Source organism: Scardinius erythrophthalmus, assembly GCF_964197995.2.
Source record: "Scardinius erythrophthalmus genome assembly, chromosome: 2".
NCBI classification, from domain to species: domain Eukaryota; kingdom Metazoa; phylum Chordata; class Actinopteri; order Cypriniformes; family Leuciscidae; genus Scardinius; species Scardinius erythrophthalmus.
The window spans coordinates 66,129,780-66,156,843 of NC_138222.1; the positions used below are offsets into that span (position 1 = coordinate 66,129,780).

Genomic DNA, 27,064 nt, shown 5'->3' on the forward strand with positions numbered 1-27,064 from the left:
AATACATTCAAAACTCTGCTGCCAGACTACTCAACCACACCAAGCGTTCTGCACATATTACCCCAATTCTGCATGATCTTCACTGGCTTCCTGTGGCTTACCGTATCAAATTCAAAATTCTCCTTCTCACTTTTAAGTCTCTGCACGGCCTGGCTCCCCCCTATCTCTGTAACCTGCTTCTCCCCTACACCCCGACTCGCTCTATACGATCCGCTGATTCTAGCCTTCTCGTCGTCCCTCGGCATCGTCTTGCTTCAATGGGGGGCAGATCATTCAGTGTTGTTGCGCCCAAAATGTGGAACTCTCTCCCCCGATCACTCTGTTCTGTTGACACTATCTCTGAATTCAAATCCATGCTCAAAACTCACCTATTTTCTGAATGTTATAATTCTTAATTTTTTTTTATTTTTTTTTTTTTATTTTTTTTTCAAAGTTATATCTGTCTGTATTATGCTGATTGCCTCCCCATCTACCCATTTTTCACTTACTGTACTTGCACTCTCAACTGCCTACTGTTGTTCTGTCTGCTGTCTTTGTCAACTGCCTTTATTGTTGTTTGTCTATTGTAAAGTGTCCTTGAGCTCTGGAAAGGCGCTATATAAATAAAACTTATTATTATTATTATTATTAACACTCATGTTGCGAGTCTGAGTCGAACTAATAAATCCTCATGATAAAACTGTTCTGCGTGCACCCAGAGTCATTTTGAACACGAATCATCATAACGAAAGCATAACATGGTGTCAGAGTGAAGGGATCATATGAACAAGGATGGATACCGCTGGAGTTCCAATGCCCACGATGAACTGGGACGCAACTAACCTGCCTGAAGCATGGCGCAAGTTTCAGCAGCACGCGGAGCTGATGTTCAGCGGACCCCTGAAGAAAAAGGGTGAGGATGAGAAATGTAGTTATCTTCTCCTATGGGTCGGAGAGAAGGGCCGTGATATTTTTAATACATGGTCACTGTCTGCAGACGAGGCAAAAGTTTTAAAGTCATATTATGACCGCTTCACGGCATACGTTGAACCCAAAGCGAACGTGATATTTGCACGTTATAAATTCCATGAAAAAATGCAGGGAGACCGTGAGCCTTTTGAGCAGTTTGTGACAGACCTGCGTCTTCTTGTCAAGGACTGTAATTATGCAAACAGTGATGAGATGATCCGCGATCGCATTGTGTTCGGGATACATTCACCGAAAGTGAGGGAGAAACTTTTGAATGTGGGCTCCGAGTTAACGCTCGAAAAAGCGATAGATGTCGCTAGATCTCATGAGTTGGCGCAAGCACAGCTAAAAACAATTTCAAGCAGCATGAATGCTTCACGTGAACATGCAGTGCACGCAATCTCCCGCCATACATCAAAAGGAGCAGTTCCAAAGCAACGTAACGCTAAATACACAAAGAAATACAGCGAGAATTTGCAATCTAGAAATGCTACCCCAGTGCACCACAAAGGATGCGGCTACTGTGGAAACAAACCTCACGCTGATCGATCTCACTGTCCTGCTAAAGGAAAGGTGTGCAAAATATGTGGTAAATTAAACCATTTTGCAAAAGTCTGTCGCTCCAGCTGTGAGAAAACTGTCCATGCAATAAGTGAAGAACATTCAGACCAAGTTGATGAGTATGAAGAGCTGTTTATTGACTCGGTGACACAGGGCAGACAGAGTTCAGACACAGAGCAAGCCTTTGTGTATATTAAAATAGGTCCAAAACAACTTGAAGTCAAGTTCAAGCTAGACACTGGATCATCTGCCAACGTCATTCCCCTGCATGAGTATGACAAGCTGAACACTCAGTGCACTCTGCAACCGACATCTCGCCCCTTGTTTGGCTATGGTGGTGAACGCCTGGCGGTAAAAGGCAAATGTGACCTGAAATGCAAGCACAAAGACATTGAGATGGCCATGACATTTTATGTAGTCGACACAAATGCACCCCCTGTCATAGGTCTAAAAGGATGCATTGACTTTGGCCTCATCAAATTAGTACTATCTGTTACAGAAACACCGATGGAAGTGCCAATCTTGAAGGAGTTTGCAGATGTTTTCAAGGGAATTGGACTATTTCCTGGTGAGTGTACCATACACTTAGATCCGCATGCAACCCCAGTAGTCCACCCACCCAGACGTGTTCCTCTCGCACTACGCGGCCGTCTCAAAGAGGAGCTTGAGAGCATGATAAGACAAGATGTCATCGTTAGAGTCACTGAGCCTACCGAATGGGTTAACTCTATGGTTGTAGCTGAAAAACCACGCACAGCTAAGGGTTTCAGCTAAGGGTTTGTCTGGACCCAAGGGACCTTAACAAGGCCATTAAGCGACCTCATTACCCATTACCTACTCTTGAAGATATAACGTCCAAGCTAGCTGGGGCCCGTTATTTTAGCGTCCTCGATGCTAGATCAGGGTATTGGGCTATTAAGCTCACTGAGGATTCTTCAAGGCTGACCACTTTCAACACACCTTTTGGGCGTTACCGTTTCCAACGTCTTCCCTTCGGACTGATTTCGGCCCAGGACGAGTTCCAGTGAAAAATTGATGAAACGTATGAAGGTTTGAATGGGGTCATGGCCATTGTTGATGATATTCTCATCCATGGTAAGACCAAAGCTGAGCATGATGAACACCTCCATGGTATGCTGCAGCGTTCCAGAGAGAGAGGAGTCAGGCTCAATCCAGAAAAGAGTATCATCTGTGCTACAGAGGTGAGCTATTTTGGACATCTACTCACTGCTGAGGGAGTAAAGCCAGACCCTGCCAAAGTTGCTGCTGTAAGAGACATGGAGCCACCTAAAGACAAAGGAGAACTCGAGACAGTGCTAGGTATGATCAATTACCTCTCTAAATTTGCACCTGGACTTTCTGATGTCAACGCACCACTGCGACAGCTCCTAAAGGAGTCAAGTGAGTTCGTTTGGGATGCCCAGCATGACAAAGCCTTTGAGAAGATAAAAGGGCTACTCACATGCATACCAGGACCAGTCTTGGCCTATTTCGATCCTCTCAAAGAGATCAGGTTACAGGTTGATGCTTCCAAGTATGGGCTCGGGGCAGTCCTGTTGCAGGATGGAAGACCTATCGCGTACGCATCAAAGTCACTCTCTGAATGTGAAATCAATTACGCTCAAATTGAGAAAGAACTCTTTGCCATACTATTTGGCTGCAAGCGTTTCCATCAATATATCTATGGCCGTCAAATCGTCGTTGAAAGTGACCACAAGCCCCTTGAGTCAATAATGCGGAAATCCCTGGCATCAGTTCCCCCAAGGCTACAGAGGATGATCCTTCAGCTCCAAAAGTACAATTTCACCATTGTGCATCGACCAGGCAAGGATATCCCTGTCGCAGACACATTGTCCAGAAAGTCGCTGTCTGACCAGGACACAAGCCTAAGTGAGGGTATGGATATTCAAGTGAACACAGTGTACAGCAGTCTTCCTGTCAGTGACTCAAAATTGGAGGAAATCAGAGCTCAAACTGAAAAGGACCCACAGTTCCAGACACTGAAAGGAGTGATACAAAGAGGATGGCCTGAGGAAAAGAGGAAGTGTCCTGTGAGTGTGTCAGAGTTCTGGAACCACCGTGATGAGCTTTCGTACCTGCATGGAATAATCTTCAAAGGTGAAAAGATTGTCGTTCCCACGAGCTTTCGTTCAGACATGTTGTCACGTGTACATGCCAGTCATTTAGGCATCGAGAAGACCAAGCAGAGAGCCCGTGACATCATGTTCTGGCCTGGGATGGGGAAGGAAATAGAGAACATAGTTAGGAAATGCTCAATCTGCCTCACATATCGCCCCTCCAACACCAAAGAGCCTATGATCAGTCACAAAGTTCCAGACAGGCCATGGCAAGTTGTGGCTACCGATTTGTTCACCTGGAGCAATGAGGACTATCTTGTGACAGTGGACTACTACAGCAGATATTTTGAGCTGGACAAGCTCAGCAGCACAACCTCAACTGCTGTGATAGACAAACTAAAAGCTGCTTTTGCACGACATGGCGTTCCAGAGGCTGTCATCTCAGACAACGGCCCCCAGTACAGCTCGGGTGAGTTTGCGACGTTTGCAAGAACGTGGGAATTTAAGCATACCACCACAAGTCCATATTACCCGCAAAGTAACGGACTAGCAGAGAAATCTGTGCAAACTGCAAAGATGTTGCTGTAAAAGGCTAAGGCTGACAAAAGAGATCCACACCTCAGTCTCCTGGAGTATCGCAACAGCCCTGTTGATGGGTTCAAGTCCCCAGCTCAGCTGTTGATGAGTCGTCGCCTGCGGTCAACCCTACCAAATACCAATCAGCAGCTCCTGCCAAAAGTCGTCAGTAGGAAGGATGTCAGAGCAAAGAGGTTGCAGAAACAACAGAGCCAAAAAAGCTATTATGACAGATCGGCTAGACCTTTATCTCAGCTCAAGGAAGGACAGGCAGTTAGAGTACAGGAGCAAGGATACTGGAAACCAGCCGTTATTGTCAGATCAGCCGGCACTGAGAGATTTTATCACGTGCGTACTTCTGATGGACGGGAATATCGACGAAACAGACGTCACCTCCTGGACACGAAGGAACCTCAGGACAGTTCTGACATATCCTTGGGACATGATGATGTTGAGCTATGTGAAACACCAATCAGCAGTGCACCACACAATGACATTATACACACACCTGACCACACTGGTGACCTGCCCAAATCCGTCACTTACAGAACCAGATACGGACGCCAGATAAAGCCCAGAGTCATTCTGGATCTGTGATTGTACAAGGGTGTAGGCGGATCGCTGCCCTTAAAAAAAAAAAAAAAAAAAAAATGTGTTCATAATGTTCAATGTAGTTTGCGCTTTGTATGTGGCAATCCATTATTGTGTGAACACGTACAGTATGCTAGTACTTTAGTATAATACTATATGGATGCTCTAGTTTTTTTTTTGAAAGCTGAATGTTCCTTTCACTTAATATGATATGCAATATGTTCTTTATATTGTTTATTTCAAAAGAAGGGGGATGTAGTATTCTTACATTCTGCTAAGAACCAATCACATGTCAAAGGTATTGTATCCTGTGTTCTTATTGGCTATAGCACTTGTCAGTAAAGTTTATGCAGATTGGCTCGAAAAGTTCAGTGTATACTATGCTGCTGAAGAGTGAACACTCATGTTGCGAGTCTGAGTCGAACTAATAAATCCTCATGATAAAACTGTTCTGCGTGCACCCAGAGTCATTTTGAACACGAATCATCATAACGAAAGCATAACAGGTACGGCTTATTCTGCAGCAGGACAGACGGACTCAGCATTTCACACTATGGCGGTCCTCCAGGTCTTTTAGGCCAAACTCCTCCGAGCCATGAATGAGTCCACCCAAATCCAGCTGCTATTAAAGAGCTGCGGAACGCGACTGACCTAGGCGATCAGTAGGTTAATGGCCAGTTTGGTACTGATGGAGCGCCACCTCTGGTTAAACCTCCGGGAGATCAAGGATGTGGACAGGACTGCCTTCCTCGACTCCCCAGTGACTCTCACTGACCTGTTTGGAACCGCTGTAGATGGCATTGCGGAACACTTCACCACAGAAATCGTCACAAGCCATGCACCCCTTCCTGCCCAAGCACTCTAGCTCAGAGGCTGTTTCGACTTAGCCCACAAAGCCATAATAATAACAATAGCCTCATGCATGTGGCCTATAAATCGTTAAAAATGAACACTTCAGTAACACTGCACTAGAGAAAAAACTGGATTATCATATTATGTTACTTATTAAATGAGATTGGAATAAAAACATGACGCCTAATGAATGCAGCGTTTTGCTTTTCAAACTCATTGCGCGAGTGACTCAAACTCACAGCGCCTGCAGAGAACATTTACTGAAGCGATCGAGCCGCTCTAAACTATGAAACATTATTGTTACCACATTATAAATATCTACATTTGAGCAGATATCCACTAACACAGTATTTAACAGTAAACACTGGTCTAAACATTATAATATTCACCATATTAGAGTAAACACTCATACTAGCCTACTTTTATATCATGCTGTGTTTTATTAGCATTTCATTTGTACAGAGAGTCTGGCCTCTCTCCATTGACAAGCCTTAACTTCCTTGTAGGCGGGTACTCTGTTGAAGTTTAAAACTATTGGATCTGCCCAGAGTCACTCTGGATCTGCCATAACCAACCGCTAACCTTTGGTCGTGACATAACCCTACAACTCAAACTAACGCACGACATCAACGTCATCGTTCTCAGCCACTCCCTCTGTTCGCTGATTGGGCCGCCAAAAATTTGGCCGGAGAAAACCAAAGAATACACCACAATCCCAGACGTAGTACTGAAGGGAAATAAAATTGAGCGGAAGTACGCAGGAGGGCGGAGCCAGGCTAGGGTTTTATTTTCGAACATAAAAACATCCTCCTGTATATGTATATACATTTAGCATTAGGCTTCATGTTTTTACTCCAATCTCATTTCATAACGTACATTTTAGTTTGGCACCAGTTTAACTAGTAGCTACGATGTAAAGTTTATATAACAATAACATGCTTACTTTTATGAGTGGACATGTCTTACCTTAAAAATCTTTCTCATCTTCAAATCGCGTTCTTTTAATTCTTCTGAGGTAAATCCAAGGTAAATGTAACCGGCCCAATTCTAACCACCAGGTGGTGTAGCTGAAGTGGGACAACTGGATCTGCTGCTGCTGATCTGGAGAGTTTATTTTTTGTGGATATTTGGAAGCATGTAGATGGTGCTGGATGGAAAAAGAGAGTACAGCATGAAATGTTTGCTTCTGTGATTTGATCACCTCTACTCAACGCGCTCAAAGCAGACAGAGCACATCACAATGACAGTAAATAATTGAATTAACAATAAAATGGCTAAAAAACACATTACAAACAATATTTAAGTAAAATAAATTGTCACAACAATTAATAAATTGTCACAATGAACAAAAGTGAGCCATACCTGGATGGAATAAAGAGAGTACAGCATGAAATGTTTGCTTCTGTGATTTGCACCGCTAGCTGCTTACCTCTCCTCAACGCGCTCAAAGCAGACAGAGGGCAGCACGGGCAGAACAGAAATGATGTCATGACGCCAGTACAATTAATCAACTCTTTTTCCGAAATAATACTGATAAAAGTTCAAAACTAAATTATTATGTCTTTTTAAACAAAATAATATGAAGTAAATAAAAACTGACAGGAAGTATTATTAGTGAAACATTTAGGCCGGGAGCCAGGTCCACTCCTCAGGATGTTTTTGCTACCTTTTTTTCACTATTATTTCCTATTATCTTATACCTTGGGCCATCACAAGTTGATAATGACCACCCCCAACTCGGCCCCGTTTGGTCTCAGGGGCCATAAAACACCCTTTTTGGAAAAAGCTTTTGGCGGAATGATGTAATTGTGAATATAAAGGTACTGCAGCTACATAAATGGCCATATAACCCTAAAATTTTGCATGGTGTATCCTGACACATAGGGGATACTAGCAGAAAAAGATTCTGGGCATTGCTGCCTTTTTTCTGTCAAATATCACCCTCAACATACCCCAAAAGACTAAAAAATGGCTGTCCGCCTGACAAATTGTCATCAAAAGTAATCATTTTCAAGCATTTTATTATATATATCACTGCCTCAAATGTATATGAAAAACTTCCCAAGTTTATAAGCTTCAATTTAAGTCCAAGATGACCATTCTATCTAGAGGATTATAGCTGGTGTAACCAAAGTTCTCCACTGTACCTCAAATCGGAGAAAACAGTATTTTCAAGCATTACCATTCCATATGGGTTCCATAAGTCCACAAAGTCCTCGCAACACAAGGAATAAAGATGACTCTACTGTGTAGTCTGTTATCAAAAAACCTTCAATAGAGTAAACGTTAGTAACCTTCTGTACAGGTAAACATTCTTTACAGCCAAATGGCGAAACTAAAATACAGCTCAAACATAAAATAGAAAACATTTATTTGGTTATTAGATATTTTTGCTGCTTATCCATGCTGTACTTTGATGACTGGTCATGTTAGTGTGTTGTATTAGTGTAGAATATAAACACTTAATCATAATTTTCCTCATCTTCATCTATATTTATATGGATTTCATCAGTTTTTGGAGCCAAGCACTTCAATGTGTTATACATACCTTCAAGGAGATTGTGAAACTGAGTGAGCTTCTTCTTTTTCGGACCTCTCCACACTGGTGCAGGTGACAGCACAGCAGCGCGAGCGGTCTTTATTCTCTCACTTTCTTTTTTTTTTGCTTTTGTTTTGACTTGAGCAAACAAAAGCTGTTCTCGCAGCTGGTAAGGTGCGCTTGAGAGCACTCAAAGGCAAGGTGGTCGAAAACTTTGCCCATTAGAAACTGGCTGAAAAGCAGACTGAGACCATCAAGCACATCCTGCTGCGGCGGTCAGCTGCTGCCTCCACCCCATTGCCCGCAGCCCCTCAGTCTGCTCGTCGCCGGGGCGGCCTTCTGTGTCTGCCCTCGCTCCCGCGCTGCAGCAGCAGCCTCCACCTAAGTGGAGCCAAGGAGCCAGTCGCAGGCAGGCAACCCCCTACCCGTCCAGGCCCCTGCCAAGCAGGGCGGTAAAGCCAAGAGCAAGCAGCCCTAGGACGGGCGACCCGGAGATGGATTGGGCCATTCACTCCACTACAGTGAGAGCAGCCGATGCCCATGTCTTGCGAGCAGAGATCCCAGTCCTACTAGGACGCGATAGAGCCAGTCCCTCCAGCCGATAGGAGGTCAGGGCACTACAGTCCCTACTTTATTGTACCCAAGAAATGTGGTGGGTTCAAAATGCTCATGCAGAAACGCATTTTCGATGCATCCATCCCCAAGATTGGTTTGCAGCGATCGACCTGAAGGGTCGACGCGTACTTTCATGTCTTGATTCTTCCTCGACACAGGCCATTTCTGCGCTTTGCGTTCGAGGGGCGAGCATATCAGTAGAAGGTCCTGCCCTTCGGGCTATCCCTGTCTCTCCGTGTCTTCACAAAAGTCACGGAGGGGACCCTTGTTTCCATGAGAGAACAGGGTGTGCACATCCTGAACTATTTCGACAACTGACTCATATTAGCACACACTCGAGATCAGTTATGCGAACACAGGGACCTCGTGCTCAGGCACCTCAGCCAGTTGCGTCTTCCGGCCAACTGGGAGAAGAGCAAACTCACCCCCAGAGGATATCTTTTCTCTGTATGGAGTTGGATTCGATCACACAGACAGCACACCTCACAGAGCAAACGCGCTCAGTCGGTGCTGAACTGCTTGAACACCTTCAAAGGTAGGACCCTGTGCAAAGTCAGGGAGGACGAGGAGCAGGTCCTTCTGGTGGCCCCCTATTAGCCCACCCAGACCTGGTTCCCAGAAATCATGCTCCTCGTGACAGTCCCTCCCATTCCTCTGAGGAAGGATCTTCTGACTCAGAGACAGGGCACCCTATGGCACCAGCGTCCGGACCTCTGGAAACTCAATCTCTGGTTCTAGGTGACTTACCCCCATAGGTACTTAACACCATCACTTCTGCACAGACGCCGTCCACGAGACGTGTGCCTTGAAGTGGAACCTGTTCGTCAAGTAGTTTTCTTCTCGCTGAGAGGACCCCCGAAGATGTTCAATAGGGTCCGTGCTTTCCTTTTTGCAGCAAGGGTTGGAGCGAAGGCTGTCTCTATCCACCCTCAAAGTACATACTGCTGCCATTTTAGCTTATCACGACCACATAGATGGCAAATCAGTTGCCATCTATGTGCCATCTATGGAAAGCACAAACTGGTCGTCAGGTTCCTTAGGGGGGCGAGAAGGTTAAACCCTCCTTGTCCCCCCTCCATAATCTCTTGGGACCTTTCCCTGGTGCTTCAAGCTCTTCAGGATGCTCCCTTTGAGCCTTTGAAGTCAGCAGACTTAAAGCTTCTCTCTTTGAAGATTTTGCTGCTGATTGCACTGGCCTCTATCAAGAGGGTAAAATTACTTAAGTATACTTCATAAAATGAACATGAAGACATGCACTTTTATGATGAAGAGATGCACTTTTATGATGGAGAGATGCACTTTTATAATGGATAGATGCACTTTTATGATGGATAGATGCACTTTTATGATGGATAGATGCACTTTTATGATGGATAGATGGACTTTTATAATGGATAGATGCACTTTTATGATGGATAGATGCACTTTTATGATGGATAGATGCACTTTTATAATGGATAGATGGACTTTTATAATGGATAGATGCACTTTTATAATGGATAGATGCACTTTTATGATGGATAGATGCACTTTTATGATGGATAGATGCACTTTTATAATGGATAGATGCACTTTTATAATGGATAGATGCACTTTTATGATGAGAGATGCACTTTTATGATGGAGAGATGCACTTTAATAATGGATAGATGCACTTTTATGATGGAGAGATGTACTTTTATGATGGATTGATGCACTTTTATAACGGATAGATGCACTTTTATGATGGACAGATGCACTTTTATGATGGACAGATGCACTTTTATGATGGATAGATGCACTTTTATAATGGATAGATGCTCTTTTATAATGGATAGATGCACTTTTATGATGGAGAGATGCACTTTTATGATGGAGAGATGCTCTTTTATAATGGATAGAGACACTTTTAAGATGGATAGATGCACTTTTATGATGGACAGATGCTCTTTTATAATGGACAGATGCACTTTTATAATGGATAGATGCACTTTTATGATGGAGAGATGCACTTTTATGATGGAGAGATGCACTTTTATGATGGAGAGATGCACTTTTATAATGGATAGATGGACTTTTATAATGGATAGATGCACTTTTATGATGGATAGATGCACTTTTATGATGGATAGATGCACTTTTATAATGGATAGATGGACTTTTATAATGGATAGATGCACTTTTATAATGGATAGATGCACTTTTATAATGGATAGATGCACTTTTATGATGGATAGATGCACTTTTATAATGGATAGATGGACTTTTATAATGGATAGATGCACTTTTATGATGGATAGATGCACTTTTATGATGGATAGATGCACTTTTATGATGGATAGATGCACTTTTATGATGGATAGATGCACTTTTATGATGGATAGATGCACTTTTATGATGGATAGATGCACTTTTATAATGGATAGATGGACTTTTATAATGGATAGATGCACTTTTATGATGGAGAGATGCACTTTTATGATGGAGAGATGCACTTTTATGATGGAGAGATGCACTTTTATAATGGATAGATGGACTTTTATAATGGATAGATGCACTTTTATAATGGATAGATGCACTTTTATGATGGATAGATGCACTTTTATGATGGATAGATGCACTTTTATAATGGATAGATGGACTTTTATAATGGATAGATGGACTTTTATAATGGATAGATGCACTTTTATGATGGATAGATGCACTTTTATGATGGATAGATGCACTTGATCCAATGATAGAAACATTTTGTTAAACCACTTACAAGTGTTATGTTTACAACACCATTGACTACACTATTGAAACAATTACTTTTTATTACAACTGAACATGAATAAATAGGCCATTTGGCCCTGGACTAATAGGGTATTCTATTTGTTCATTCTATTTGCTCTATTCTATTTTGAAGACTTGTGCTGGCTGCACAAGTCTAATTTAAGGCTCTCACAAATAAATAGTATGGGTATATTATACATTTTTCTGAGTAATCAGAGTGCCTTGCGTATTGAAGTTGTTGAGTTTTGTGTCCGTGGTGTTCTTTCATGCAACAGGGATAAAAGAAAGCATACAGTTTAGGCGGAAATTGTGAAAAAATGTGTGTTATTTCTGGTTTAAAGAAGTCATGTGACCTCTGTGTTTGTAAGACAGATTCAGTACTGGGCTTAAATGAAAGCCTAAAAGGTCCCCTTTCCAATGATACCAAGCACCATATTATAGAATATTGATAATATCCCTAGCATGAGCCTAAACCAGATATACACCAGATTTCAAAAACGGAATTTATTTTAGGGGGTTAGTAACTTCATGAGCTCAAAAAAGTGATTTCGCTACCACCGCTGCACTGCTATCGTGATTTTTCTAATACTAGGTGTGTATACCTTGCCAAAAAACAATGATAGCATTTGCCCCCCCATTGATACCGATGGACCCCCCTGGCTCATGGACTATATGTTTCAATAAGTAATAAATAATGTTTCAATAAATAAGCTAAACCCACCGGCCCTTCTCAACATTTCGATTTAAAGGGGGGGGGGTGAAAGGGGGGGTTTTCAGTCAATCTCATGTTAATCTTGAGTACCTATAGAGTAGTATTGCATCCTTCAAATCTCCAAAAAGTCTTTAGTTTTATTATATTTATAAAAAATAAAGATAGGCTGTACCGAGTCTTTCTGGATAAAAACGAGCGGCTGGAGGCGTGCCGTGCCGTGCAGTCAAATTACGCCCCAGCTGACGTCACATAGGCCCATACTCGGAAAAAAAAACTTTCCGAAACTTGTGACAAACCGGAAGGAGCATTTTTGGCACAGAAATACTCCTTCAAACATACAATTTAATTTTTGAAACATTGTCCATGTTTAGCATGGGAATCCAACTCTTTAACAGTGTAAAAAACTCATTATGCATGAAATAGCATTTCACCCCCCCTTTAATAATCCGGCCCTAAAATGATGCTAATTGAATAGCCCTGACCTAGGGGCATAACATTGCTCACTTTTCATGCAATTCATTTCATATAATATAGCTCATAAGTCAAGTTTCAACTCTTGTTTAAGACATTGTTCATATGTATAAAATATGCTTAATCCAATATAGAATGGTAATGCTTGAAATTTCTGTTTTCTCCGATTTGAGGTACAGTGGAGAACTTTGGTTATACCAGCTATAATCCTCTAGATAGAAAGGTCATCTTGGACTTAAATTGAAGCTTATAAACTTGGGAAGTTTTTCATGTACATTTGAGGCAGTGATATATATAATAAAATGCTTGAAAATGATCACTTTTGATGACAATTTGTCAGGCGGACAGCCATTTTTTAATCTTTTGGGGTATGTTGAGGGTGATATTTGACAGAAAAAAGGCAGCAATGCCCAGAATCTTTTTCTGCTAGTTTCCCCTATGTGTCAGGATACACCATGCAAAATTTTAGGGTTATATGGCCATTTATGTCGCTGCAGTATCTTTATATTCACAATTACATCATTCCGCCACAAGCTTTTCCCCAAAAAGGGTGTTTTATGGCCCCTGAGACCAAACGGGGCCGAGTTGGGGGTGGTCATTATCAACTTGTGATGGCCCAAGGTATAAGATAATAGGAAATAATAGTGAAAAAAAGGTAGCAAAAAACATCCTGAGGAGTGGACCTGGCTCCCGGCCTAATTCATTTACATTGTTAATATACACACTATGAATATAAACATCCGTCACATAAACAGCACAGCACAAACTCGATGAAAAGCAGAGGAGTACGTTACTGGAGTCTCTGATTCTTTGTTTTGAGGTAATGAGGGCGTTTACAGGTCTGCGTTACTTCACGTGGACGATTTGCATGTCAATTGCTCTTGCGCGCCCTGGGTGTAGTCACAATAGAGTTAATGAGCACGAACTGGAGAAACTACATGCCGCTGCTTTCATACATATTACTTAAACAGAGAATATTTGTTTTTGATATAATTGACAATTTAAAAATCAAGACTTCAAGCTTTGTAAAGACATGTCTCAAGTCTGTGTGACAAACATTCGCTGAATTACAGTTCATTGTCTGTCGCATTTCAGAATGAACTTCACATTGAGAGAGACGGCAGAACACGCATCATGTTTATTTTCTTTATTTTACGAAAAAACAACATTTTGTTTTTATTATGAGTGTACACAACTAAAAGAAGACATTTAACAGTTTTGAATGATGTATAACCCTTACATGTAAGATCAAAATCAACAGAGTATTGTAAGCTCGTGCTCGATCGGCCCAAAACCAGCATCCGACCAGCGCGGAAGGTCTTAACGTGTTACTGTCTTTTCTCGAGGCAAAGTATTTTTTTGATTAAATGTAATACATTTGAATATGTATTCTCTCGTTATTTCATCTGACTCCATAAATGAAAAGGTTTTAATGATATCTGTGCATCATTAAATGTGAGCGAATGTTTGAATATTCTTTTTAACTCTTTAATGAAAATGCCAAAGTCGGTTAGAATAATCAAATGTAACAATTTATTATGTCAGGTAAATGTATCATGCCAATTTTTAATAATCAATTCAAAGATAATCGATACAAAACATCAAATGCTCTGGAATAAAGAGAAGAGATGCGAACCCGACATTAAGATATACATGTGTAAAGGATTATCACGATTAATACCGTTCCAAATTATCTTACATCCTATCCAGGACATATACAGTGCCCTCCACAATTATTGAACCCCCTGGTAAATATGATCAAAATTGGCTGTAAAAAATAAATCTGCATCGATTATCCTTGTGATCTTTCATTCAAAAAATGTGCAAAATTCTAACCTTACATTGAAGTAAAAGAATTGAAAGTGGGGGGAAATCACATTATGAAATAAATGTTTTTCTCCAAAACATGTTGGCCACAATTATTGAAACCCCTAGAATTTTTTACGAGTAAAATATCTCTGAAGTATATTCCCATTAATATTTACCTTTTTTAGTACACCAGGGTGACTAGGAACATGAAACTGTCCAGCTATGACTTTGTGTTTCACAGGAGTTTAAATATGAGGAAACACAAAGGCCAAATCCCCTTAATCATCCATCACAATGAGTAAAACCACAGAATACAGTTCTGATGCGTAGCAAAAGATTGTTGAGCATCACAAAATAGAAAGTGGCTGTAAGACAATAGCTAAAGAATTGAAAATCCCCATTTTGACCATCAGGGCAATAATTAAGAAGTTATAACCAACTAAAGATGTTATGAATCTGCCAGGAAGAGGACGTGTGTCTATACTGTCTTAATGCACGGCGAGTATGAAAGTTTGAGTGGCCAAAGACTCTCCAAGGATCACAGATGGAGAATTGCAGAGATTAGTTGAGTCTTAGGGTCAGAAAGCCTAAAAAAAAAAATATCAAACAACCCCTACATCCCCACATGTTGTTTGGGAGGGTTTAAAAAAAAAAACTCCTCGCTCATCCAAAAACAAATTCCAGCAAATTTAATTGTCAGACACGACTGGATCTTCAAACAACACAGGGTTCTGTGGTCAGATGAGACTAAAACAGAGCTTTTTGGCAGCAAACACACTAGATGGGTTTGGTGAACACAAGGATAAAAAGTACCCTATGTGTACAATTTAATATACCATTGAATCTTTAATGTTGTGGGCATATTTTTCTGCTGGAGGTCCTGGACTTCTTGTTCAGATACATGGCATTGTGGATTCTATCAAATATCAACAGATAAAAAAATCAAAACCTGACTGTCTCTGCTAGAAATCTTATAATATGCCGTGGTTGGATCTTCCATCAGGACAACGATCCAAAACAAACATCAAAATCAAAACAAAAATTTGTTGTGGAGCACAAAATGAAGCTTCTGCCATGACCGTCTCAGTCCCCTGACCTGATGAGTGGGCTGAACTGAAGAGGAGAAGCACCAACATGGATCTGGGAATCTGAAGGATCTGGAGAGATTCTGTGTGGAGGAATGGTCTCTGATCTCTTGTCAGTTATTCTCCAAACTCATCAGGCATTATAGGAGAAGACTCAGAGCTGTTATCTTGGCAAAAGGAGATTGCAAAAAGTATTTAATAAAAGGGTTTCAATAATTGTGGCCAACGTGTTTTGGAGAAAAACATTTATTTCATAATGTGATTTCCCCCCCACTTTCAATTCTTTTACTTCAATGAAAGGTTAGAATTTTGCTAATTTTTTGAATGAAAGATCACAAGGATAATCGATGCAGATTTATTTTTTACAGCCAATTTTGATCATATTTACCAGGGGGTTCAATAATTGTGGAGGGCACTGTAGATAATCCCGCGGTAACTACAGAGCCTATCCTATAGTCGTGCCTTTAAGAGTTAGGTGATCAGTCTATACAAATTCGTATTCTATTACAAAGATAATAGATTTCCCCTTCGTATTTTAAGTCTACCTTTTTAGGCTTTTTAATCAATCAAACATCACAGTGATTATTCTTATATTAAAATAATGCTCACCCTTTTGTCGTCTCCTCCGGTCAGGATCTTCCTGATCCAGAAAGAAGAATGTGACACGTACCCAAGAATCCAAGGTCCAGTCAATGCTTATAATAAATGTTTAACAATATTTATTAAAAGAATCAAAAATGAAAAGAACACTTGTTACAGATTACAAAATGCGTACTTAACTAACAGAGAGATACTAGCTAGGCATCTGATAACTGCTGGCATATCAGACTGGAGATTGCAAGGCAGAGTGAAGAGTCCTGTCCAGGGGTGCGTTTCCCGAAAGCATCGTTGGCCAACTATGGTACTACCAATACTACCAATAGAGTTCAATGGACATTGCGATGAACTTGTGACCATAGTTGGCCAACGATGCTTTCGGGAAACGCACCCCTGGTCTCTTCTTTTATAATCTGAGTTCAGACGTCTCCATCATAGTTACTGTAAGGCACATGACTGCTATTTCAATATCACATGTATGACTGCTGGTTCAATATCACGCGCATGAGTGCTATTTCTGTGTGAGCATGACTATGGCTAGTCAGTGGCTTGTTCTCCAGCAGTTGAAGATACAATAGTTCCTTTGTATTTGTGGATAATGATCCTTTTTACTGTTCTCTCATGTGGTCTGAGAGAGACAGAGGTGAACAACAACTTCTTTATTCAGCAGAACACTTTTAGATGGCCATCTGTTTTATTAACCAAGACAGCTCGGTGTTTGCACCTTTAGTTTCAGATTTCTTATTGTGACCGTTTCTACGTTGACGTCGAGTTGTAGGTGTAAATGAAGTGAAGGAAGTGCCACTCTCAGATGGACCCCCCTCAACACCCAAAACAACGGGCTAATCTGAAATATAGAAAAGCCCTGAATCCCCTGCTGCATTTCAGTACACAGTCAGGACCTCTTTCACTTGTAAACATCTTTTAACAATGGAAATTTGCATTCAGAAGTTACACCTTTTGGAGGGGTAGGAGACCATTTGTCTAGAGGCCACCTTCCTTCGTGTGTCAGTTATCCCTAAACTCTTAAAAACTTTATTACCTTTTGTTTTACTTATTTGGAAATGAGACATTTGTACCAGTCGCAATGAGACATTTCAAATGATACTAAATAAGTATAATACTCGATGTTATTCATTCACATTAAGAATAAACAAGAGGAGTGGCTGGCCGCACACTGATCCACTCAAGACTGGAAGTCTACAAAAACATATTTTATTTTTTTTAAAAGCATCGTGCTAAAAAGTGCAAAGTGCATGTGGGTTAAAAACAGAGTTAGACACCAGGAAGCAAACAACATTCACCCTTTTTAACCAAGTCAGCAATTAAGGACAATCAGCTGAATGCAATTATCTCAAAATCTCAATTGTCTCAAGTAGAATTCCAAACAAATATATATTGTTTCAAATAAACAGCTTCCAAGGATAGTACAGCATTACAGACATTTATTTTACAAAAAACAAGAAAATTCAAGTTCTTCATTCATACCCTCAGGAAATAAAGATTTAAGTTCAAAGATCCAAAAAGCCTCCCTTTGCAATAATTTTCTATCTCTATCCTCCACCTCTCCTGTGAGGTTGAATCCTCTCGATGCCCAGGAACTTCATGTCAGACAAAGAGTGGTTAGCAGACTTAAAATGGCGAGAAATTGATGATGTATCGTCCTGTCTCCTAATGGCACTTGTGTGTTCAATCATTCTTGTGCGTAATGCACGTGTAGTTTTGCCACCATATAGAATTTTGCTCGTGGCGGGTAACACAGTCACTCCAACTAGCCACTTTGGCGGGTTGAATAATTGTAGTCTTTTCAAAAGGCATCTGAAATAAGTGTGACACTACAACTCCCATAGGGCTGTCAACAAATATTCTAAATTCGAATATATATTCGAATAGTTTTAAAAAACAGAATTTCGAAGGTGAAAATTAATATTCGAATGTGGAAAAACGCCCGCGGTATCAGAGGCGCGGCTGTCTGCTTTGCGAGTGGGCGCGCTGCCTGAGGGGTCATTTTATTTAACGTTAAACAGAAACATTACTGAAGTGTAGGCTACTGTACTGACTGAATAGATATTGCATGAATAAGGTAGGTTAGATACAGCAGTTTCATGCACTGCAGGCTTCCACTGGTTTGATTATTTACCGTTTCATGTCAAGGAAAAGTTCCATGTTTACCACAGCACAGCTCGCTCGGAGCATTCAATGTCAGTATACTGTAAGACTTCAATCAATGTTAATAATATTTGTTTCAATCACTGTATGAAGCCTGCTATATTAGAGTCGCGACCTTAAATTGCTTGCATAAAACTCTTGATCAGCACTCAACATTCGCTTATTGTTGTTGTTCATTTAAACTGTTATGCACAGAGCGCGTGACGCCTCATTCGCGCCGCAAGACCTCCAGACGCGCGTAAACGCGTCTTTACACTCGCGCCAGATGCTCTATTCGCGTTTGGTGTTGAGGGTGAGGGCGAGAGAGAGAGAAAGAGTGCCTGCGAGTGAGCGAGCGAGAGTGAGTGAGGTCTGCGGTCTTATTAGTTGATTTACTTGTTTTCGTGTAGGTAATACGTTGTCAAATATGTTTAAACTTAAATAAACTACCTATGCAAGTAGTTATGTCTCTTTGTATTAATTTGTCCTGTTATTGACGTAATGCGCGTCATTGACAAAATGTGCAACCAGATGTTCGAATAGTTCGAATATAAGCTATGTGTTTTTTTTAGAGGGAATATTCGAAGGTCATTTTTGAGCAACTTTGACAGCCCTAATGAGTATTGTCGCAAGTGACCGACAGCAAAGAACCTGCTGAAGTTATGTCGTATGCCGGTGGAGCAATGTGGCGACATAATACATGGTTTTATTTAAAAAAAGGAGCTTTACACACAACCTTATCAGAGCTAATGATAATGACCTGTATTGTTATATATTTATGTAGTCTTGATTTGGGTGTATACAGTGGTTTTACATTTAAAAGGGTTGTAAATCTAGTTCAAGTACATTTTAGCACGCCATAGTCAACTTTTATCAGGTAATTTCACAACAACAAAAATGTGGCTAGTAAAAATGCTGTGTGGCTAGTAACTTTGAAAAACCACTAGCCACATTGGCTAGTGAGCAAAAAAGTTAATGTCAAGCCCTGGTTGTGAACATGGACAAATGATAAATAACATATGTACTCTTACAAGTAATCAGTTGTCTGATCTTATATGTTTTTATTGTACGAGGATGTGTGAATGATTTACATTTGACATGTACAAGAAGAGCAATTGTGACATGGAAAATTACCCTGGGCATCGACAATAGTTGGAGATGAGATGTAGGTGTCAGCATGGACAAGCTTGTCCCTCAAGTTAGAGCTCCTGGAAGAGACAAAAAGTGGTTGTTCACTAAATACATTCAATAACATTCAATCACTTTGAATAATGTGCCAATGATTCTTGATAATGGTTTTAATATCATTACTCAGTGGACTATATGTGGATTTAAAAATGCATGAAAAATTCTTGTTTCTTTTTTTCATAGTCAAATTTCTCTCCTCCTGTTTTTGTAGGATAGAAACCTTCTCAAGTGCAGTATCAAGCCACTGGTTAGGATAGCCTTGTGATTTAAAGTCCATGTACAAGCTCTGGGCTTTAGACTCAAAGTCTTCTCTCCCAGAACAAATATGGTGAAGTCTCAAAAATTGGCTATAAGGTAGACCACTATATGCCATTGGCTCTACGCACCTGTAGTACAAGGACCCGCAGTACAAGAACTTTTTTCTGTTTGGAGCGCTACATATTTTTTTCTAGTTTTACAATCATTCACATTAAACCATATATTCTTGGGCGAGTCCTTGGTGATCTTCGCATTGAGCGAGAAGGAGAGGGGGATGAGAGAAAGAGATGTAGATTTGGGTGACTCTGAGGTGAGACTTTCGTCTCAATAGTGCACGAGGGGGAGTTCAAATGTTAATTTCCAGAGAGGTCCTTTGTTCTCTCAGGGTCTGGTCACTCTTCAACCATACTGTCCGGCATCTCCTAATTTCTCAATTCTTACAGTATTTTGAGTCTCTTTTGCACTGATAAGAAAAAAAGCGAGCTGGAAATATACATTTCCGGGGCATGGGAAATGTATTTCTTACTGTACAGTACTATTCAGAGCCTGTTGTCAAAATCTATGATTAGGGACTCCAGTAAATGAGCTTGATGTCATGATCGTGCCTCTCTCTCTGTCTCTCTCTGCTGGTCACACACACACACACACACACACACACACACACACACACACACACACACACACACACACACACACACACACACACACACACACACACACACACACACACACACACACACACACACACACACACACACACACACACACACACACACACACACACACACAGTTCACCACCACTACGCTCTCTTTCATTACTGACAGCTGTTTTCACTTTTCATCATGCTCATTCCTCCACCTGTTCCTCATCTTCTCTCATTATCTCGGCTTCTTCTACCCTCTCTTTCCTTGTCTTGTTGTCAGATTGTTTGTTGTCTCAGATGCACATTGACCTGAGTAATATTGCTATCCTGTCCTGTCCTGTCTAGTCTGTTCTACGGAATAACTGTTTCTGCTGGAATTACTCTGTTCCCGTCATTGCACACCCACAGAGAACTGAAGTTTGTTACCTGCTCGGTGCTCGCCGCCAGAATCCTGTTCTACCTAATTCACGAGGTCTGCTACTTCACCTGCTTTCAGTTCGTCTCTGCCACAAAGGAAGATTGTGTTCATGTAATTTACCAGTTTATGCTGGCATCTTCAGTTTGCTGTTTTGAACTTTCTATTTGGGATTACCTGTGGTCAGACTACTGCTTCAATCAAAGAACTGTGATTGTCACTTTCGCTTTTGAGTCCTCTCTTGCCACACCACACTTGAGACACTTTACGTGTGATATTAACAAGATTTTATTAACCAGACTAAACACTTAAACTGCTCTAACATACACATACATACATGGCTACGGTTTACCAAGGAAAAGAGAGCTGATGCAGAATACAAGAAAGCAAGAAGTTATAGCATTGTTTAAAATTCAGCAGATTAACAGCCCTGAGGCAAACCATCAGTTTAGTTCTAACACGCCATCGACAGAATAATAGGCTATGTAAATTAACTATCATTCATTCTTTATTATGTCAAAACGCCAGCCCACAAAACTCCCACAGGCACCGAATGCTAATAAAAAGCTGATTGAAATCACAACATGTTGATGCTAACTAAAGTCTCTCTATTGTAGATCACGTCATGACGGCACCAAAATAAATCCAGGTCCTCCAGCACTTTACCGCCTGAACACTGAAAGAAGTTATATTGATGGGAATCATAACAAGATCAGACGATGGACATATGGAATAAAAGACGAAAACAAGAATAATAAAGTAATCCTGATGGTGGGAGAAACCGGCGCTGGGAAAACCACCATCATCAACACCATGATCAACTACTTACTGGGAGTGAAGTTTGAGGATCAAGAGTTTTATCAAATCACAGAAGAAGAAAAACATCAAGATCAGTCACAATCCCAGACGTCTGAGATCACTGTTTATGAGGCGTTTGTTGAAGAAAACCCAACATCTCTGACCATCATTGACACTCCAGGATACGGACACACTGGAGGATTCGAGAAAGACAGAGATATTGCTGAGTATCTGACCAGATTATTTTCAGATAAGGATGGTGGGATTTGTGACATTGATGCAGTGTGTTTTGTGATGAAGGCGTCTCAGAATCGTCTCTCTGGAAAAGAGCTTTACATATTTCACTCAGTTCTGTCTCTGTTTGGTAGAGATATAGAGAACAACATAGTGTTTCTACTCACACATTCAGATGGAGGACCTCCAACAGATGCTCTCAATGCCATTAACACAGCAGAAATACCCTGCAGAAGAGATGAAGACAATGAACCTGTTCACTTCATATTCAGCAACCGACAGAAAGAGAAAAGAAACAAAAAGTATAATCAAGGTTTGAGAACAGCCTGGGAAATGGGAGAGGAAAGCATGAATGAGTTCTTCACACTGCTGGAAGAAGAGAACAGAAAAAGTGTTAAGCAGACATTAGATGTTCTGAAAGAGCGAAGGCGACTTGAGGCCTGTGTCTCGAATCTGAGGCAGCGAATCTCTGAAGAGGAGTCAAAAATTAAAGAATTGAATCAGATTCAGGAAGCCCTCAGACAGAACAGAGACAAGATCAAGGAATGTGAAAACTTTGAGTTTACAGTCGAGAGAGTTTTTAAAGAAAAAGTCCCCATTGTAAATGAATGGTGGTGGAACAGAAAGGCAACCTGCTGCTCCGTCTGTGAGGAAAACTGTCATGAGTGGGAATGCTCATTGGCAATGAATGCCTCACAGTGTTGGGTCATGAAAGACGACCACTGCACTGTGTGTTCAGGAAAGTGTCATCACAGCGTACATGTCAAAGAGAACAAAAAATACATGACAAAGACAAAGGAAGTCATTATGAAATTTGACGAGCTCAAACAGGAGTATGAAGACACTAGTGAAAAGCCTAAAACTAGCTTTGACAAAAAAATATATGATAATACTAATCTGAAACACGAAAGTTTAAAGAAAGAGTCTGAGGATAAAACAGGAATAGAAGAACAACTGAAGAGCAATCTGGAGAAGATTAAAAAAGAAAAGTCCAACCTGCTGCATGAAGCTTATATGACCATCATGAAACTGTCTGAAAATGCATTAAAAGCAGACAGTGTTTTCACTCTTCTACATCTGGATTTCTTTATTCTCAGACTGAAGGATGAGAGAAAATTTAACTGCATAAAGACACTGGAGGATCTGAAGAAAGCTGGAGAAGAGCAGAGAAACAAGGGGGCTTTACAGTATGTGTGGGAACATACTGGGCAAAAATTTTACAATTATTTCAGTTGTGGTAAAAAATAATATATGCAACAAATCTGAACATACATGATGAAAGAGCAGAATAGATGTTAATCCATCAGTGAAAATGATTCTCAAAATTACTTTACATTATCAAATGACTGAATATATGAAAAATGTAACCGCATAATAGTTAGAAATAACAAAATTGATGAAAGACTATCATTTAAATGTTTATTGATTTATTTAGTCTCTACTGTTTTAGTAATTGTGGATGAAATGTAATATGTTATGTATATGTTTGTATTTTCTGTTTGATTTTCCTTTATTATTGGGATTAAGGTGGTATTATAGCTTAACAGAGGGCTGTTCCATAAAACAAGATTAGAATACAAGCCAGGCTTATTTTGGTTAGTCAGACTTATTGTCAGTGATTTCTGTTTCATAAAGCAAACTTAAAATAGTTCAAACTCAGTTACCCTGGCAACTTATGCTGGGAAACTAGCCTGGTCCAGGGCAGGCTAACTGTCAGGCTAAGCCTCAGCTGTTACACAGATCCTCTAACACTGAACGACAAGAACACAATGATATTACCACAGACACTCTCTCATACCATTATTGGACTTTATTAACCACTATTAGTCCAAAAATAAATACACAGTATACAGAAAAATCTACTTAAATAAGGCTACAATGATAAATTAGACCAGTGGTTCCCAAACCTGTCCTGAAGGCCCCCCAACACTGCACGTTTTCTTTGTCTCCCTACTCAAACACACCTGATTCAACTCATCAGCTCATTATCACATGGGTTAATTGAGCTGATGAGTTGAATCAGGTGTGTTTGATTAGGGAGACAAAGAAAACGTGCAGTGTTGGGGGGCCTTCAGGACAGGTTTGGGAACCACTGAATTAGACAATATAGACCTATAGATAGATAGATAGATAGATAGATAGATAGATAGATAGATAGATAGATAGATAGATAGATAGATAGATAGATAGATAGATAGATAGATAGATAGATAGATAGATAGATAGATAGATAGATAGATAGATAGATAGATAGATAGGCCTAAATACAATATATACTACAGGTTTTCTTTTTTTACTGGCTGAATGTTTTGTGCCCAAGATTTAATTAGATTGTTTTAAAGATTTATGAATACTTTTCTCTCTGGTTTTGTTTGGCAGCTGTAGTACATGTTTACGATTATTAGAAGAACATTAGAACACAATCTGAAAAAAGCTTTGTAAAGCAGAAGTTAAAATCACAAAATTAAAAATAAATAATTACAAAAGCAGAGTATAAATTTCAACTGGTAAGATGAATCTGAGCTTAGTAATTGATAGCCTACATTTGATTTACCCCATTACAATAGTCCCTTTACAGTTATTGCTATCATAAAAATATACACACAGGTTTAAAATAAGGCACATCTAATGTCCTAACAAATATTTTAGTATATATGAAGAGTTCAGATGCAAATGCCTCTAAGTGCCATCTGAAATTTTCTTCAAGAATGATCATTTTTATCAAGCTTATATATTTAAGTTCAGTAATTTCACTTAAATGACAATTAATAGGTAATTTTCATTCCCATTCAAGTGAAATTATTGAACTTAAATATATGAGCTTGATAAAAATGATAATTTTAGAAGAAAATTTCAGATGGCACTTAGAGGCTTTTGCATCTGAACTCTCCATATATATATATATATATATATATATATATATATATATATATATATATATATATATATATATATATATATATATAATGTACTTTATTATGTCTTTCAATTCAAACACATTTAACACAATTATACAAATGGACAGTTCCTTTAAAGACATCATATTTTCCCCCAATAAATATTCCTTATTTTTCCTTCTACTTTTTTTCTTTTGTGATAATACCCACCAACACATAGCCTAAAAACACACATGATTAGAACAATAACCAAAAAGTACATTGACACTTTTACATATGATTTAAGCGGGAAAAGACAAAAAACAATAAATAAATAGTAATAAAAATTTAACATTAACATATTTATATCAAACTCTTATAATGACACATAATTCCTAATAGTTATTCAAGTAATATTATTTGAATATCAAATATTCAATATTAAATAAGTAAATAAATAAAATAACAAATAACTAGAAATAAAAGGGAGGGTTATATAAAAATGTAGTTAATGTAGGCTAATATATATATTCCTTTATTTTATGGAATATTCTTTGATTTTAGAGTTGCACATATCTTTTCAAAATGTATACATTTGCTCTTAATTTAATGTTATCCTCTCCATAGTGTACTTTAGAAACTAATACTCATTTAAAACTGGGGATTCTTGCTTTCTCCAAAAAAAATATTGCATTAAAAGCTGTAATTCTCAGCATTCTAAATAAGTATACATCATCTTTATTGAGTAGCATAGGTCCTATAGGCTACCCAAAACTATATTTTGTATCTCTATATATTTAGTTTCTTTAAAAAAATCTTCCCTGAATTATAGGCTATACTTCACTGAAGTTCTTCTGTTCGCTAGAAGTTCAGTGCAACTTATCCAACATCCTAAAGATAAATTATTATAATTAGAAGATATTTCTAGTGTTAGAAAATATCGCATATTAATTTTCCAAGCATGTCACAAACGCATAAAACAGCACAAAATATACGCTGTTTGATGGTGGATCGATTTGATCCACGATCGACCTCTAGGGCTGCTTAAGAAACGCGTGCACACGTAATTATCTAGACTAGATAAACCTGGATCAAATTAGTGAGATTGCGTGAGCTTCAATTACCTTTTATGGAACCACTTTAGCCCCAACTCATTTGTTAGGCTCATTCAAGTCCGGTTTTGGAGTTTAATCCCCGCTTTTCTAAGCGTCTTTTATGGAACAACCCTCGGGTTTCTTGGTGAAATAGTCTTATGTTTGTATCAGTGGCTGTGAATTGATCTGGAACTAATTTTAACCATGATATCATGTTCCATGTTCACCATTAGCTGTGTTTCCATCCAAAGTTGCGAATTAAACTTATGTGCAAAATTAGAATATTACATTAAACATTCGCAAATAAAGCACTGTTTCCATCCAATGTGTTCAAGCGAATACAATCGTCACTTCCTGGTAAAGTGCCACAAAATATCAATAATAAAGTTGGAAGATGCTGCAGGACAGACTGTTGCTTTTTTCCTACATAATAAATGACTTGCACTCAAAGCGCACAGAAGAAACTCAATAACAAACACTGTCATGATATCTTATGTTTGGATGCCTAATGTTTGTGAACGCAGTTGTGTCATCATTTTGATGATGGACCTTGACTCAAAATACATTTAAAATAAAATGTACTTGACATTTGACGTAGGGGAGAGCAGACACATTTCCACATTAATTTTGGTTAACCACTAATTGTGGTTTTGTTTTATTAATGCAGTGTATATATTTTTTTCTTGATTTACCCCGAAAGAATGGAAGTGAAATGTGACAATATGCCCCATCTATGGACATGAACATGAGCAAACACAGATTAATATGTTATCTGATCTAATAAAACAAATATACAAGACAAACTAAAATATTTTGTCAATAAAATACAATTATTTACTTTTTCATATAAAATAATGGCATTTTTTAATAATTAAAAATAAACAAAAGTTTGAGTTTGACAACAAACACGCAAAACACAGCTATACAGCACAATTCAAAACATAATAATAATTAATATTTTCTGAATATTGACTCAGTTTTTATTCACCTTTTTCTCATGTTTTCTCAATAGAATTCATAAAAGTATGTAATAGAATATCATAGTTCTAATAGGGGCTCATTGTAACGCAGTGTGACAACATGCCCCACCTGCACAACTGGGGTTTAAACACTGCTAGTGTTCTGCTAGTTAGTGAAGCATGAGAACCATCTCAACCGTTAAATAACAGATATAAGATTAAAGTGGAATATACAATAAAAAAAATAACTCAAGAAATTTAC

At 39.3% G+C, this 27,064-nt stretch overlaps 1 protein-coding gene across 1 annotated transcript; it reads left to right on the forward strand.

Annotated features, from left to right (window-relative positions):
- Window positions 1–5,442: 5,442 nt before the first annotated feature.
- LOC308685870 (uncharacterized protein) lies at window positions 5,443–23,236 on the forward strand (the record flags this gene model as incomplete). Its single annotated transcript, XM_081357931.1, has 3 exons — window positions 5,443–5,580; window positions 8,371–8,558; window positions 21,459–23,236. The coding sequence occupies 3 exons, from the start codon at window positions 5,443–5,445 to the stop codon at window positions 23,119–23,121; spliced, it is 1,989 nt and encodes a 662-aa protein (XP_081214057.1). The 3' UTR covers window positions 23,122–23,236.
- Window positions 23,237–27,064: the final 3,828 nt, after the last annotated feature.